The 17,592-nt window shown below is 35.7% G+C and overlaps 1 protein-coding gene across 1 annotated transcript; it reads left to right on the plus strand.

The window, feature by feature from the left end:
* The first annotated feature begins 16,000 nt into the window (after window positions 1–16,000).
* LOC116136090 (dormancy-associated protein 2-like) lies at window positions 16,001–16,714 on the plus strand. The gene is made up of 2 exons (XM_031421804.1): window positions 16,001–16,080; window positions 16,176–16,714. The coding sequence occupies exons 1-2, from the start codon at window positions 16,018–16,020 to the stop codon at window positions 16,578–16,580; spliced, it is 468 nt and encodes a 155-aa protein (XP_031277664.1). The 5' UTR covers window positions 16,001–16,017; the 3' UTR covers window positions 16,581–16,714.
* The last annotated feature ends 878 nt before the right edge of the window (window positions 16,715–17,592 follow it).

Genomic DNA, 17,592 nt, shown 5'->3' on the forward strand with positions numbered 1-17,592 from the left:
CTCTGTAGGTGACACGTAAAAGATAGGCAACAATAACAGTTTCCTGCAGCAAGTGAATCAAGTAATTTACAATAGTTGTATTCCATATGTGAAGGGCATCTCCTGATAATTTCTTTTGTTTTTTTTCTGTCTCTAGATAAGCGTCTGCAGGAATTAGGCGCATCCAAACCTCTGATCATGCAGTGTCGAAATATTACATATTAGAACTAACGGAGGCTACAAATAATTTCTCCAAAGACAAAGGACTTGGTGAGGTGCTTTTGGCATTGTCTATAAAGGAGTCCTTCGAGATGGGAATTGTTGCTATAAAAAAGCAAAGAGCTGAATGGAGACTGGAGGAGCAAGAATTTGGAAAGAGATAGAAACCATTAGTGGTATCCACCACGAATATCTTATACATCTTGTTGGATAGTGCATTCAGGAGACTAAGAGAATTCTTGTGTATAAGTTCTTTCAAACAAAATCCTGCACTCCATTTACGTAGTATGTCTTCTGTGATTAGATGTCACTTATGGTTAACATAAAATTAGAGAAATTGGTGATTAATATTTCTGAATTCATCGCTTTTGAATAATAATCGTATATATTTATGGGAATTACTGGATTTATTAATGTGGATTTAAAAAGTGTCACAGCATTTTGGCATTTTTAAGTGTGACCATTTTGGTTTACTTGATCTAGCCTGGGCCTAATATATGTTTCATTATAACTCTTTATAATCGAAACTCCAATGATTATGATAGACGTCTAGCAATGTTCCATAAACCCTAAACCACAATGAAGTGTAAACTCCATGAACCATTTCTATATAAGTATTATGTTGTAAAATCCTTTCTCATCTAATCCCGATTAGGAATGGTTCATGGTATGTCAAAACCCTTAACTATATTTTATCAAATTGTCAATCGATACAATGGAACTCGTCAACATGAAACTACCTTCATCTGACATTCATTATACTCTGGCCAGAGATTTCCCTTTTCCAATGTTTATTGACATTCATCTGGGAACTCGAGATTGGACTATTTTGAGTTAAGATCCCATCTTGACCATCACTTGTCCTCACACATGAATAAGATATGAACAAATGGCTTATTACACAAGACGTGACTAGTCTCGTGCTAAACTCCATAGAAACCATATGCATCCTATATTGAATTAACCGTGATGTCTCAGGTTAAGGATCAATGGTACACTGGCACGATCCTAGATGCATCATTGACCACGTCATGTGACTATCTTAATCTATCATTTTTTATAAATAGTTCACTAACCATTTATCCATGTTGGTCTTAGTGACACACCTTTATAATCACCCACACTATACCATCACATGATATTCAATGGAGGCATAAAGCATGCTACTATGCAATGTTATTGCCCAATTAACATTACTTGCGTAGGGAATTCTTTGATGATCTGATCTTCTCATTGGATGATCCACCAGAGTATCTTCTTGACAACCTTTGAATTGCTTGTGCCGTCGGAGTCTAAGATTCGGAGTGGGGTTAGGTTTCCTTTTTGAAGATACATCAATGGTTTTGGTAAGGAAGCTTTAGGATCGAATATTTGTCGAAATTAGGGCACTGTTGTTGCCCAAAATCCTAGGGAAAGAAATGTGTTTGGCAGTTCTTTTTGGGTGTATGGCAATAAGCGATTTTGAAGGGGGGGAGCTCGTTTTCAAATTTCAAAATTTAAACAAACGTTAATTATATTTTACCCACATGTGTTTAAATTTATAAGTTTAACCGTTTTAAATGTTTAATGAATCCTAAAGGCATCTCCAACCACGCTATTTTGGTGTGAAAAAAACCAAAATAGCGTGAAACTGTGCTCCAATGCAATGCCATTTGTTGCACAAATTTGGTGTGTGGTGAACAGCGCACACCAAATTGGTGCAGCAATGTTCATCCACACCAAATTGGCGTGGTACGTTCATACAGATTTGTTTTTTTTTTGTTTTTGTTATTTGTATTTAAGTTAATTTGATTATTATTCACATTAATATTATAATATATAATGATATAATTCAAAAAAGATGAAAAATAAAAAACAAAACTTTATCAAGCAAATATTAAACTACAATAACTCAAAATAAAAATTAACACTAATTTAAAACACAAAATTAAAAGAAAATACATTAAACTAAAATAACGAAGTATTCCGATAGATTAGTTCATAATCCGTAAGATCATCAAAATATTGGAAAGAACTAGAGTTATTTTGAGGTCCTTGACCTGTTGTTGACTCTTTTTGCATAATTCTGATTGCTCATTTTGAAAAAACTCCGTACGCTGGATCGGTTATGGATTTCAAATCCTTGAATAAAATTTTGTATCTTCTCTATATTTGCCAAAGCCAATTTTTTCATTTGGATTTCATAATTTTGTGCCTAATTGAGTTGCCCGATGAAAATAGCAGTGAGCTGTCAATTTTTTTTTGAATAGTTTGAAAACTGTTTAAAATTCTTTATCATTTTCCTATTAAATTTTGCTTTCTTCACCCCAATGGGGTTGACGACCTACCCCCAATATTTTCATCATTTATGTTTGGAGATTGACAACATGTACAAGGCACCATTGGGGAGACTTTGAAGTGGAAGCCTCTGATTCTTGTATACAAATCTCTAAAGCTTGAATGGACAATACATCTTTTTGAATAATCCAAACTCTCAAAAGCTTGAATGGAAAATACATCTTTTGAATAATCCACAAATCTAAAAAGCTTGAATGGACATATATCTTTTGAATAAGCCACAAATCTCAAAAGTGAATGGACAATACATCTTTTGAAATAAGCCACAAATCTCAAAAGTTTGAATGACATGCATCTTTTTGAAATAAGCCACAATTCTCAAAGGCTTGAATGCACAATCTCTTTTTGAATAATCCACAAATCTCAAAAGTTGAATGCACGATACATCTTTTTGAATAATCCACAATCTCAAAAGCTTAATGGACAGTACTCTTCTTGAAATAAGCCACAAATCTCAAAAGCTTGAATGGAGAATACATCTTTTTGAATTATTATTTTTATCTTGAATAGTATTTTCTTCAACTACCAAATCAACTTCCAAATCTTTCAACTAATATATGATAAAAAATGTTAATTTTATTAAATTAGTTAATTTTCAAAGTAATTATTATTTAATAAAATATAATTCCCAAAATTTAATTAATATATACAAAAATAAGTGAGTGAAATAAATGAATTGTTGATTATTACCATAAACGAAATTACACATAAAAGAAAAGAAGAGAATATTCTACTGAGTGAAATAAAAATTGTTGACTATTACCATAAAAGTAATATATTTAATAAATATCATTCCTAAATTTAATAATAGATACAAAAATAATAAGTGAAATAAATTAATGGTAATTATCGCCATAAATGAAATTATTACCATAAAAGAAAGAGAAAGAGAATATTCTAAGGAATTATATATTATGTGTATACGTTTCATGATGAAAATAATAGAATGGTTTTATAGAAAGTATATTCTAAAAACAGGTTTTGCAGGTTTATGGATTTTCACGTGGCACTTGTCGGTCACTGAGTAACGGGAGCGCCTGGATTCCATGGGATAAGGAGGGTTAGGATGGGTTGTTTCAGGTTATGTTGTTTGCTCCGACATGACAAGATGTGCTAGCCACTCTAGATGTTGTCATGGGAATGTTGTTTAACTTTGAGCATGAAGCTTTTAATTCATTAGGCAAGGCAGGTTGGTTGTACCTGCTATGGCATATAATGATTAAATTCCTAAAATTATGAATTCAGATGTATATCCTCTCCCCTTTTCATTTATGTGTTCCCTATAGCCAAATTTTTAATAAAAAAATTTCTCCTTGCAATGAATGTTCATCAATATTTCCCTTCCTGTGAATTAACTTTTGATTTCCATATCATTATGTACCTGAAGCAAGCATAAGCGAATCAATTATACATAAACACATTTGAATGTTTTAGTCCTAGACATGAACTTGTGAGCTAATGAGAAACTGGACTTATGAACTCAGTTTAAATACTCTTTTTAATGTTCTAGGTGACTCTCAGTAGGGTCGGCAACAAAAAAATTCCAAGCAACAAGTGTTCCATAACCCCTAAACCACAATGAAGTGTAAACTCCAATGAACCCACTACAACTATATACATATAGCTACAAAAATAGCTACGAAAGGAAAATTGTAACAATACATTACAGCAATAAAAGTCAATATTTTAACTAATTGAATAATTTTAGTGATAAGATTTTCTCCTCGAAGCTATATTCATCTCTTGCTTAACTTATTAAAACCGTGGCAATAATATTTATTTGGCTACAATGTATTAGCTATGGTAAATATTGTAGCTAATTAGATTTAGCTATAGACATTTCATTTACATGGCAATAGTATCATTATTAGCTACAAGTTTAATGATATAGCTATTATTTGTGCATTAGCTATAAATATCAAAATTTGTAGCTAATTAATGTATTTAGCTTTAAACATTTTTTAGTATAAGACATATGTATCATTATTAGTTGAGTTTAACTATATGGCTATTATTTGTGCATTAGCTATAAAATATTGAAATTTGTAGCTAATTAAGGATTAGCTATACAAATTTTATTTTCATGGTAGTAACAAATTATATCTATTAGCTATAGTTTAAATATATAGCTAGGATATGAAACTCAAAAGTTAATTCACAGAGGGAGGAGAATTTGATTAATATGAAACGTTTATTGCAAGGAGAAATTTTTTATTAAAAAATGGCTCTACAGGGAACACATAAATGAAAGGGGAGAGGATAGAAATATGAATTCGACATATTTTGGTTAATCATTATATGCCGATAGCAGTTACAACCAATCTGCCTTGCTAATTAAGTTAAAAACTTCACACTCAAAGTTAATGTAAAACCTGTCCCTAGCCTTCACTGCACTTATCATCAGGTGTGTAAATGACCTTCCCCAAAGGTGAAACTGTCTCCAGCATCTAAGTTAAACCTGGCCTTCTTCTTCCAATACTCTATCAATACTTTATATTGCTCAGGAAGTACCTTCCAAAATCATATCAAAATTAAGCATATTAAAAACAATCAATCAACATTCAATTCATGCCCATCAATCACTATAGTTTCCCCATCAACAACTTGTCAGCAAAATAATCTCCCCATTAGGCATCTCGATTTTAATAGCATGTTCCACTTTACTAGGCTCTAAACCTAATCTTTTTATAATACCATATGAGATAAAAGAATGGATAGCCCAAAATCAATCAGTACATATAAAGAGGTAGAGTGGAATTGTAACTAACCAGTAAGTGCAAAGGATTGGCTTTTGCTTCTTTTTGAGCCACTGAGTAAACTCTGGCAATCGAACCTCTAAGAGCTGAGGGATTTGTGTTCACTTGGTTACTTATACTCTTGAGATAGGAATGACTATCTGAATTAACACTTAATTCATATTCAATCATAAGACATTGGTTCGTACCTGGTTTTCTTTGCCTTTCCTCAGACTGTTCAAGTATTGAGGACATTCCTCTTCCAGTGTCCATCTTTCACAGTGGAAACATTTTCCCTTTGCATGGCCTTCTCTTCCTTCGCCGCTAGCTTTTTAAGCTTTTATACTTGGGTCTAACTTTTGGACCTTTTTGGTTGCTTTTGGGCCTTTTATTGGCCTGCTGGTGAAGGCGACAAAGACATCCTCACTTAATTCATATTCAATCATAAGAAATTGGTTGTACCTGGTTTTACTTTGCCTTTCCTAGACTGTTAAGTATTGAGGAAAGTTCCTGTTCCAGTGTCCATCTTCTCTACAGTGGAAACATTTTCCTTTGCATTGGCCTTCTCTGCTTCGCCGCTAGCTTTTTGAAGCTCTTATTCTTGGGGCCAACTTTTGGACCTTTTTTGTTGCTTTTTGGGCCTTTTATTGGCCTGCTGGTGAAGGCCGCGAAGACATCCTCATGTCCTTTCCTTTCACATTCCTCCCAAAGGCCTTAGTAATGGGTGCCTGAATCATCCTGTTAACCTCGTGAACGCCTCGTAGCCATACCCTTTACTCTTGACATTCTCCTCGCCCCCTATATATAATCCTTAGAATTCTCTTTCTTTTTTTATGGTAATAATCAACAATTAGTTTATTTCACTTATATTTTTGTATATATTAATTAAATATTAGGATGATATTTTATTAAATAATAATTACTTTTAAGGTAATAATTTCTTTTATGGTAATAATCAACAATAATTTATTTCACTAATTATTTTTGAATATATTAATTAAATGGGAATGATATTTTATCAAATATTCTTTAGAATATTCTCTTTCTCTTTCTCTTATGGTAATAATTTCTTTTATGGTAATAATCATAATTAATTTATCACCAGTAGAATATCTTTAGAATATTCTCTTTCTTTTTCTTTATGGTGATAATTCTTTTATGGTAATAATCACAATTCATTTATTTCACTCACTATTGTATATTTAATTAATATTGGGAATTATATTTTATTAAATATAATTATTTTGAAAATTTATACTAATTTAATAAAATTAAGCATTTATTAATCATATATTAGTTGAATGATTTGGAAGTGATTTGGTATGAGCTTTTATAGTTGAAGAAAATACTATTCTAGAAAAAAAATAATAATTCAAAAGATGTATTGTCCCTTCAAGTTTGAGATCTGTGGCTTATTTCAAAGATGTATTGTCCATTCAGCTTTGAGATTTGTGGATTATTCAAAAGATGTATCGTACATTTTAGCTTTTGAGATTTGTGGCTTATTTCAAAAAGATGTATTGTCAATTCAAACTTTTGAGATTTGTGGCTTATTTCAAAAAGATGTATTGTCCATTCAAGTTTTTAGATTTGTGGCTTATTCAAAAAGATATATTGTCCATTAAGCTTTTTAGATTTGTGGATTATTCAAAAAGATGTATGTCCATTCAAGCTTTTGAGATTTGTGATTATTCAAAAAGATGTAGTGCATTCAAGCTTAGAGATTTGTGGCTTATCAAACCCTACCATCGATCTGCCCGGTGGCAGGTAATTGGCCTACGATCTGGAGCCGACCCATTAGTGATTCTGTTCGGAGTTCCCATCGCCCGCATTTAGATCGGGGGGGGCCGAAACAGTACACTTGATCGGAGGAGGTGGCAGTAGGAAGTTGTGCGGTAGTAGAGGTGGTGGAGATGGCCGGAAGAAATCATGTGTAAATTCTTTTAAATTTGAACACAGGTTAGTCATTTCTTCGTATTCACGCTGTAGCGGTGGAAATTTGGATGACGGAGGTGTAGGGATTTAATCGTTATTTAAATGGCCAGACCTCCCAATTTTACATTTAAAAAATATCGAGAAATATTTGAATTTTTTTAATTTATTAAAGAGGCACCATTAGATCATATTCCCATTGCACCAAGTTGGTGCAAGTTTACCAAATTGGTGTGATTTTTTCTATAAAACATATTATAATAAGCCAGTTTGTTTATATGTTATTCATGTGCGAGGACAAGTGATGGTCAAGATGGGTCGTTAACTCAAAATGTCCAATCTGAGTTCCTCGACGAATGTCAATAACATTGGAAAAGGGAAATCTTGGGCCGAGTATAATGAATGTCAGATGAAAGGTAGTTTAGTTGACGAGTTCCATGTGATTGATTGACAATTAGATTAAGATTAAGTAAGGGTTTTGACATACCATGAACCATTCTTAATTAGATGACGAGGGATTTTACTACATGTACATACTACGATTAGAAATGGTTCATTGGAGTTTACACTTCATTGTGGTATAGGGTATGGAACATTGCAAGAGTCTACCAATCAGTGGGACTTTCGATTATAAAGAGTTATAACGAAAAATATATTAGGCCCATGGCTAGATCACAGTAAACAAAATGGTCACACTTAAAATGTACAAAATGCTATGACACTTTCTAAAAACATTAATAAATCTAGTACTTCCCATATAATATTACGTTATTATTCAGAAGCGAATGAATTCAGAAATATTAATCACCAATTCTCTAATTTTAATTTTTAACCATAAGTGACAATAATCGTAATCACAAAAGGACATACTATGTAAATGGAAGTGCAGGATTTTGTTTGAAACGAACTCATACACAAGTATTCTCTTAGTCTCCTGAATGCAATATCCGACAAGATGTACAAGATATTCGTGGTGGATACCACTAATGTTTCTATCTCTTTCCGAAATTCTTGCTCTCCAGTCTCCATTCAGCTCTTTGCTTTTTTATAGCAACAATTCATCACAAAGGACTCATTTAGACAATGCCAAAAGCACCTTCACCAAGTACTTTGTCTTTGGAGAAATTATTTGCCGCCTCTTTGGTTCATAATATGTAAATGTTCGCATTGCACGGTCAGAGGGCCCTGGATGCTGCTAATCTACAGACGATCATCTAGAGAGACAGGAGAAGAAAAACAAAAGAATAATCAGGAGATGCCGTTCACATATATGTAAACAACTATTGTAAATTACTTGATTCACTTGCTGCAGGAACTGTTATTGTTGCCTATCTTGTTGCATGTCACCTACAGTATTAAAAAGAGTATTTAAATTAGTTCGTAAGTGAAGCTTAAAAAAAACAAATCAAAAGAAATAATCAGGAGATGCCCCTTCATATATATGGAAAGAAAATCTAAAACATACTAGTTCTTGGAATATTTTGTTGCGGACCTGCTGAGTGTCACCTAGAGAGATTAAAAAGAGTGATTTAAACTGAGTACATAAGTCCAGTTTCTCATAAGCTCACAAGTTCGTGTCTAGGATTAAAACATTCAAATGTGTTATGTAAAATTGTTATAACTGATTCACTTATGCTTGCCTTAGGTATATATGATATGAAACTCAAAGTTAATTTCACAAGGAAGGAGAAATATTGGTTAAATATGAAACGTTATTGCAAGGAGAAATTTTTTATTAAAAAATTTGGCTCACAAGGAACACATAAAAGAAAGGGGAGAGGATAGTACATCTGAATTCGATAATTTAGGAATTTAATATATATGCGATACTAGTAGGTACAAACAATCTGCCTTGCCTAATTAAGTTAAAAGTTCATGCAAAGTTAAACAACAACCCATGACAACATCTAGAGTGGCTAGCGCATTTGTCGTGTCAGAGCAAACAACATATGCATGCACAACACATCTTGCCTCCTTATCCCATGGAATCCAGGCGCTCCCATTAGACTCAGGTGACTGCGACGTGCCATGTGGAAATCCATAAAACCTGCAAAACCTGTTTTCAGATACGCTTTCAAAACCATTCCTTATTTTCACATGAAAAGTATACACAAATATATATATATATCCTTAGAATTTCTCTTCTCTTTCTTTTATGGTAATAATTTCATTTATGGAATAATCAACAATTAATTTTTTTCACTTATATTTTTGTAATTAGTTAATTATTGGGAATGATTTTTATTAAATAATAATTTCTTTTATGGTAATAATCACAATGATTTATTTCATCCTATTTTTGTATATATAATTAAATATTCGGAATGATATTTTTTTAAATATTCTTTGAGATTCTCTTCTCTTCTTTTAGGGTAATAATTAACAATTAATTTAAGTCCTTTGCCATGTGTCCCGGGTTTATAGTCGAACCTCAAACGTCTGAAGGGAAGTAGCCTGAGTAACTTTACAGTCCTTTGCCACGTGTCCCGATTGTTTACATTTGAAACACACATTGGTCCCTATTAGACAATTCCTTTTATGCTGACTCCCACATTTTTGATAATGGGGAAGATTATTCCTTCTTTATTGTTGCTGTGGAGTCCTCTTATTCTTGCCACCCTTCTTTTGAAATCCTTGCTAAAACTTTCTTTTACCTTTGTCCTCCGAGACCTGAGTGGAATTCCCTACTTCAACTTTCTGAGCTACTGTCTGGCCTGAACTAGAACTACCAATCACCAACTTGGGGTTCTTCATCTGCCTCTCCTTATTCACAAAAATCTCTACTCTTAATGGCCATTCCCATGCCTCACTATAAGTCTGGGAGGCTGACCACCTGCTATAACAGTCTAGGCAATTTTTGGGTGCAATCTATTAACAAATCTCTCTAACTGACACTGGTGAGTACTCACCATAGTAGGAGCAAAACGGGCTAAAAAGTTAAACATTGTAGCATACTTTATAACAGTCATATTACCCTACTTCAATTCCATGAACTCTTGAGTCTTCACAGATAAAATGTCTGCCGACCGGTATTCTGCTTCAAATGGCCTTTTGAATTGATTCCAAGAAAGACCACTCGTCACATAGGTATGCTCCATTAGCTTCCACCATACCCGGGCATCTCCTTTCAACAAATAGGAAGCATAGCGAACTTCTTCTCTGTCACTCATAGGAAACAAGGCCATTGCCTATTCGACAGTCTCTAACCACTCCTCTATCACTGCTGAATCGTTTGAACCATTGAACTCCAGAGGTTGGTGCTTTTGAGAAAGATTATAGATTGGTTCCTATAACGCCCCACTTGAGGTACGTAGCTAATGTTTCTTCTTTTCCTCTTATTTGAGTCGGTTTATTAGCATTATTGTTTGGTTGGCCTTTGATTGAGTGGTATGTTGAATACTTGCCTTGAAATTGGTTGAAAATAGAAGAAGTTTAGTTTCCAGGTTTCGCCGGGGCGAAGAGGTGTTGAAGCCCACGGGGAAGCTATTTGATAGTTTCGCCGCGGTGATAAAAGCTTCTTCGCTCAAAAGGAGTTGAATATGAGACAGAGAAGGTGGTTAGAGCTGGTTAAGGATTATGAATGTGAGATCAAGTATCAACCGGGAAAAGCTAATGTAGTAGCCGATGCCTTAAATAGAAAAGCCTATTTATTCCGGCTTACCAAGCAGAAAGAGTTAATAGAAGAATTGTCTAAAGAACAGATTGAAGTGGTTCCGGGAAGAGTTGCCAGTCTAGAGGTACAGTTTACTTTACTGGAGGAAATCAGAGAAAAGCAAGTGGCCGATGAGTGGTGTCAGAAAATAGTTCAGCAAGTGCTTGAGGGCAAGACATCAGAGTTCTTTGTGAGCGATGGTGTCCTCTATTTCAGGAATCGGTTGTGCATTCCTCCGAATGAGGAGTTAAAACAGAAAATTCTTATGGAGGCTCATGACACACCGTACACAGCTCATCCGGGAGCAACCAAGATATATCAAGATGTAAAGAAAGGCTATTGGTGGTCAGGTATGAAGAAAGACATTGCAAAGTTTGTAGCTAAATGTCTAACTTGTCAGCAAGTAAAACAGAACACCAACGACCATCAGGGTTGCTTCAACCACTGAGTATTCCAGAGTGGAAATGGGAGAGCATTTCGATGGATTTTATCACGGGTCTCCCCAGAGTACAGAAAAGGTGTAATGCTATATGGGTGATTGTGGATAGATTAACCAAATCAGCCCATTTTCTTCCAGTAAAGGAGAGTACCACTACAGATCAGCTGGCTCAGATTTACCTCAAGGAGATAGTAAGATTGCATAGTGTGCCCAAGACTATAGTGTCAGATAGAGATTCCAGATTTGTTTCAGCTTTCTGGACGAGTTTATAGAGGAATTTGGGTACCCGTTTAGCATTTAGTACTGCCTATCATCCTCAGACAGATGGCCAAACTGAGAGAATGAATCAGGTGCTCGAGGATATGTTGAAAGCCTATTGCATGGATTATCGAGTATCCTGGCATGAGATGTTACCCTTAGTGGAATTTTCCTACAACAACAGTTATTAGTCTACAATTAGAATGGCGCCTTACGAGGCTTTATATGGTAGACGATATAGGTCTCCACTACGTTGGGATGAGGTAGGCGAAAAAGATGAATTGAGTATCGCTCTTGGGCCAGTGGTGACTCAAAAACTAGTTGAAGATGTGAAGTTAATCAGAAATAGAATGAAACAAGCCCAAGATCGACAGAAAATTTATGCCAACTTGAAGAGGAAAGAGGTGGAATTCCAAGTAGGTGACAAAGTGTTTTTGAAAGTTTCCCCCTACAAACGAGTAATGCGCTTCGGAAGCAGAGGAAAGTTAGCACCGAGATATATAGGTCTATTTAAGGTATTGCAACGAGTGGGAAAGATGGCCTACAGGTTGACTCTACCACCTAGCATGGACAAGGTGCATGGTGTTTTCCATGTCTCGATGCTACGGAAGTATGTAAGTGATCCCTTCCACATCTCGAGTGTAGAGGACATTGAGTTAACAGAGAATCTAGTATATGAAGAACGTCCAGTAGATTCTAGATCGAAGGATTAAAGAGCTTCGGAACAAGAGTGTTCCGCTAGTGAAGATCCTTTGGAGGAATCACAAAGTGGAAGAGGCCATGTGGGAGGTAGAACGGGACATGCATAATCGCTTCCCAGAGTTATTTGTATGAATTTCGGGGACAAGATTCTTTTAAGGGGGGAAGAATTGTAACGCCCCACTTGAGGTACGTAGCTAATGTTTCTTCTTTTGCTCTTATTTGAGTCGGTTTATCAGTATTATTGTTTGGTTGGCCTTTGATTGAGTGGTATGTTGAATACTTGCCTTGAAATTGGTTGAAAATAGAAGAAGTTTAGTGTTCCAGGCTTCGTCGGGGCGAAGAAGAATCTTCGCCACAACGAAGAGGTGTTGAAGCCCACGGGGAAGCTGCTGGACAGTTTCGCCGCAGCGACGTGCCGACCAAAATGTTCGTTAAGTTTTAGATATTTTCTTCCCTAAGGGCAATTTGACCATTCTACCCCTAATTAGTAGGAAAAGTGGGGAGTAAAATGTAAGGAATTTTCTTGGAGAATATGTTAATATGGGGGGGTGTTTGTAATGAATCAAAGGATCTAGATGGAATTCCTAAGGAAGAGTAAGGGCAAAATGGGAATGCTTATGCATAAATTGTATTAAAAGGAATTAAGTTATTGCAAACCCTTCATTCTTCTTCTCCACCGCCACTCTCCTTTCTTACTTCCTCTCAATTTCTCTTTCATTTGTTCAAGGATTTTTAGAGGGCTTTTGGAGTGTTTTGGGGTAGAAAATCAATCTAAGGCATCCTAAGGTAAGGATTCTTGCTTTGGATGTGAAGTTTTGTGAGATTTTGTGTATATTTGAATATTGAGGTCTTTTGGTTGAATTGTTTAATTGTTTAAAGGGTAGAGAAAAGTCAAGCAAACCAAGAGAAAGGAAGTGCTAGTGAGATCTCTCCATCACAAGGTAAGTAAATCCCAACCCAAGTAGAGATTTGAGAACTTTCTTGAATAGAGAGTTAATAGCAATTATGTATGTATGTATATACATGTGATATGCTATGTTATTAAGATTTAAATGGAGATAATTATTGCTTTATGGTTGTTCATACACTTCAATTATGAGAAGTGAGATGTGGGTTGGGAATGTAGTTTGAGATGGAATTGAAGGATATTGAGAAATCCTTTTTGGAAATGTTATTCTATGGCAGGATTTATGGCTATGTGAGGGAGTTTTCTCCCATTTTGGATGGTTAGAGAAAGACATAGAATTATTGTTATAATAGAGTCTTGTTATGCACTTGAGTTGTTTGATGAAATGTCTAATAGAGGTTTGGGTATGAGTAGTAAATCTTAATTCTTGCAACATTGCATGTTGGCATTTCATAAGTGCATTAGTGGAGATGAACCATCCATATGCATTAATTGTGCATTGAGAAGTGAGGTAAGAAAGAGTATAAAACTTTGTGTATGCACTTGCTCTATGAGTAGAGAACTTTGTGAATGCAACTACTCTAAAGGTAGAGAGAATGAGAAGTGCTAGAGTAGAGTGAATGAGAAGAGTATTAGAAATGGGTTGATGCTTTGTGATCGTCACCTGATAGTTATTAGAAACGGGTTGACGCTTTGTGATCGTCACCCGATAGTTATTAGAAACGGGTTGATGCTTTGTGATCGTCACCCGAAAGTCATGAGAAATGGGTAGGTACTTTGTGGTCTCCACCCGATAGTTATAAAAATCGGGTAGTTGCTTTGTGATCCCCACTCGGTAGTCACTAAGAGCAGGTTGGTGCTGTGTGAACTCCACCCAACAGTCATGAAGAGTGAGATGGTGTTGTGTGAACGCCATCTGGCCGTACCTCCGGTAAGATGAGGCCATAACGTTAGTAGAAAACAATAGAAAGAAAGTGTGAGGAAGGAATTAAGAAAAATAGGTACGGGGATAGACAAATAGAGGGTTTACTTACTAAGCATTATTTTGTGCTCACCTCGTCATTTTTCCTTTGTGGATGTAGGATCTAGGTGATGATGCAGTCAGAGGGGCGTCGGCAAGCGAGGAGCAATAGCTACACCGTTTTCCCTGTTTTTGTCTTTTTAAATGGCATTTTGTAAATGATGCTCTTTGTTTATAAAAGACTTATTACTTATAATAGAAAGAAAAGTTTGGGGCCCATTTTCTATTATTATTATGCAAGCATTTTACTAGTTTACAACAGTTGTTACAATTCCACTTGTCCAGAAGGTGTAGCACCCATCGACATAACTAGGTTGGCTATTGGAGGTGAAACTGGTATTTGGAGCTGAGGTTAAACTACTGGAGCTTAGGGATTTGTGTTCACTTGGTTACTTATACTCTCCGAGATAACCCTTCTAAAGGCCTCAGTAATGGCTGCCTAAATCATCCTGTTGATTGGAGCCTCATCCAAAACAGAAGCATTTTGGGTAGACGTAGGTGGTCCACTATTAGGGGGTGCAATGATAGCTGGTGCTACTGGCTCACTAGTGCCCTCTTCATTAACATTCTCCTCGCCCCTCCTATTAACCTTTCATGAACGCCTCGTAGCCATACCCTTTACTCACACAAATTTCAATCAATGTTAGCTAATTCTATTCACTAAGCAAGTAAAGAAAATACTTAGAGCAATCGACTNAATATCTATAGCTGCATACTATAAGGATTGTAGCAAATTAATTTTCACATTCTTTATTTGCTACAAATTCAAATAATTTATAGCTAATACACACATATTAACTATTTATTGAAATTAGTAGCTAACAATGATACTAAAATGTTGTCACTACCATGAAAATAAAATTTGTATAGCTAAATACCTTAATGAGCTACAAATTTTAATATTTTATAGCTAATGTATAAATAATAGCTATATAAGTAAAATTGTAGCTAATAATGATACTATATGCAACGTACATAAAATGTTTATAGCTAAATACATTAATTAGCTACAAATCTCAATATTTTATAGCTAATGCACAAATAATAGCTATATAGTTAAAACTCATAGCAAATAATGATACTATATGCCATGTAAATGAAATATTTATAGCTAAATACATTAATTAGCTACAATGTTTTACCATAGCTAATACATTGTAGCTAAATGAATAGCTATTGCCACAATTTTAATAAGTTAAAGAAATAGATGAATATTAGCTTCGAGGGAGAAATTTTTATCACTAAAATTATTTCAATTAGCTATAAATATTTACTTTTATAGCTGTAAACATGTATTTGCTACAGTTTTTCTTTTCGTAGCTAATTTTCGTAGCTATATGTGTATATTGTTGTAGTGGTACGGCCGACCTGCTCGGCGGCAGGCAACTAGCCGACGAGACTGGAGCAGACCTGCTTGAGTTGATCCATTCTTTCGAGTTCCCGTCGCCCGCATTTAGATCGCGGAGGTACCGAAACAGTATACTTGATGGGAGGAGATGGCGGTAGCAAGAAGCTGTGCCGGTAGTGGAGGCGGCGGAGATGGCCGGAAGAAATCATGTGTAAATTCTTTTAAATTATGAACACGAGGTTAGTCATTTCTTCGTATTGTTGCTGTAGCGGTGGAATTTTGGATGATGGAGGTGTAGGGATTTAATCGTTATTTAAATGGCCAGACCTCCCAATTTTACATTTAAAAAAATATCCTAAAATTATTTTTGAATTTTTTTTTTTTTTATTTAGAAAAGAGGCACACTTAGATCATCTTCAACCAATNTATTGGTTCACTTATATTTAGACATATAATAAATTTTATTCTCTTTTCAGGATGAAGACACCATGAATTATCAAGAACATGAAACTGGGGATAATCAATCTAGTCCTGCTGAGGAACTTCAAAAGGTGCTTTCAGTTAGCCATGAGATAAACTTTTTCCTGTCAATTTTTTTTTTTTCTTCTTCCAATCTGATTGAATTTGGTTGGATTCTGCATTGCAGGATGAATTGGAGACAGAAAACCTTGCAGAAGGTGTCTCAGTCCAAGAAGAACAAGTCAAAGAGGAGGCAGAGTTCGAGCAAAATCATGGAGATGGAGAGCCTAAGGAGCAACAACAGTATGTTCCCCGAAGACCCTATCAGAATCAAAGAGGTGGTCGCGGTGGTGGTGGTGGTGGTGGCCGTAGGGGCTATTCAAATGGTCGTGGAGGTCGTGGCAGTGGCAGAGGAGGTGGAGGCTACCAGAATGGCCGCAACCAATATTATGATCAGCCTGGTAACTATTATCCAAGGAACTACTATAACAATAGGGGAAGGGGAGGCAGGGGTGGTGGGCACCCTTACAATAACCATGGTGGGGCAGTTCAAGGTGGTTATGCGGCAGCTGACCTTGGTGTGAAATCATGATATCATCCCTGGTTAGGTGTCTATAGGGTGTCTGATTACTAGCTTATGTGGTGGGTGGTAAAAATGTTCTTTTCCTTTTTGAGACTTGCATGAAACATGAAACATGGTTTTAATGTGGGTTGATGTCTCGTTAAAAGCCCCATCCAGGTTACCCCTTTTCTTTTTGTAGTTGAGTTAATCGAGGATATTTATCAAATGGAAAACCAGATAAGAGTTGGGTAATTATTTTTACCATGAAATTTCTTGAAGTATCCATGATTGGATTTGGTGCCAACTAATCATCTTAGAGTGGAACTTCCATTCAATCTTATAACCCGTTTTCTGAACATAGAGCGATGACTCTTGAGCCTCGTACATGAACTATGAAGAATCCATAGGTAACAGGACATTCAGGACCAGCATCTGGTCTGCTGTATGAAACGGTTTCAAACTGGCAAATCATCATTGTTTTAAAAACCGGACCGGCCGGTCCAACCGGTCACGTCTCTAGTTCGAGTCAACTCTAAACCCGGTATTGTGCAATAACTTGCTTAAACACGTCAATGGATCGCGTGAACAATGTAAACCGTCAGTCCAACCGGACCGCTAGAAAAATCGGTCCAATGTTGAAAAGGGCAAAAAGCCCTTATTTCTCACCTTCTCTCATTTCGCACTTTCTCCTTTCTCTACGCGCAAAATGTTCTGAAAAAAATTTAATGAAATCGCAAAAATCTGAAATCACACACAAATCAAAACTCAATCCTTGTTGAAATCGCAACCATTCCTTACTGAAATTGATCGCAACTCAACTCTCTGAAATCGTGACGACGCCTTCCTCCCTCGTTGGAAATCGACGACGACAGCCAATGTTCTGAAAACCGGACCGGACAATGACTTGTTCAAGGGTCCGGTTTTCGGTTTGACCGGTTGGATCGGTCGGTTGGACTGTAATTTGTAAAAAAATTTTAGTCCCTAAAGGTTTGAAATTCATCAAAAACACCTCTATAATACTCCCTTAAGGTTTGAAATCTAT

This window comes from Pistacia vera, unplaced genomic scaffold (genome assembly GCF_008641045.1).
Source record: "Pistacia vera cultivar Batoury unplaced genomic scaffold, PisVer_v2 Contig31, whole genome shotgun sequence".
NCBI classification, from domain to species: Eukaryota; Viridiplantae; Streptophyta; class Magnoliopsida; order Sapindales; family Anacardiaceae; genus Pistacia; species Pistacia vera.

Coding starts and splice junctions, on each gene's coding strand:
- LOC116136090 (XM_031421804.1), top strand. CDS start 16,018: ATGAATTATCAAGAACATGAAACTGGGGATAATCAATCTAGTCCTGCT. Junction 16,081..16,175: donor CTGCTGAGGAACTTCAAAAG/GTGCTTTCAGTT, acceptor TCTGCATTGCAG/GATGAATTGGAGACAGAAAA.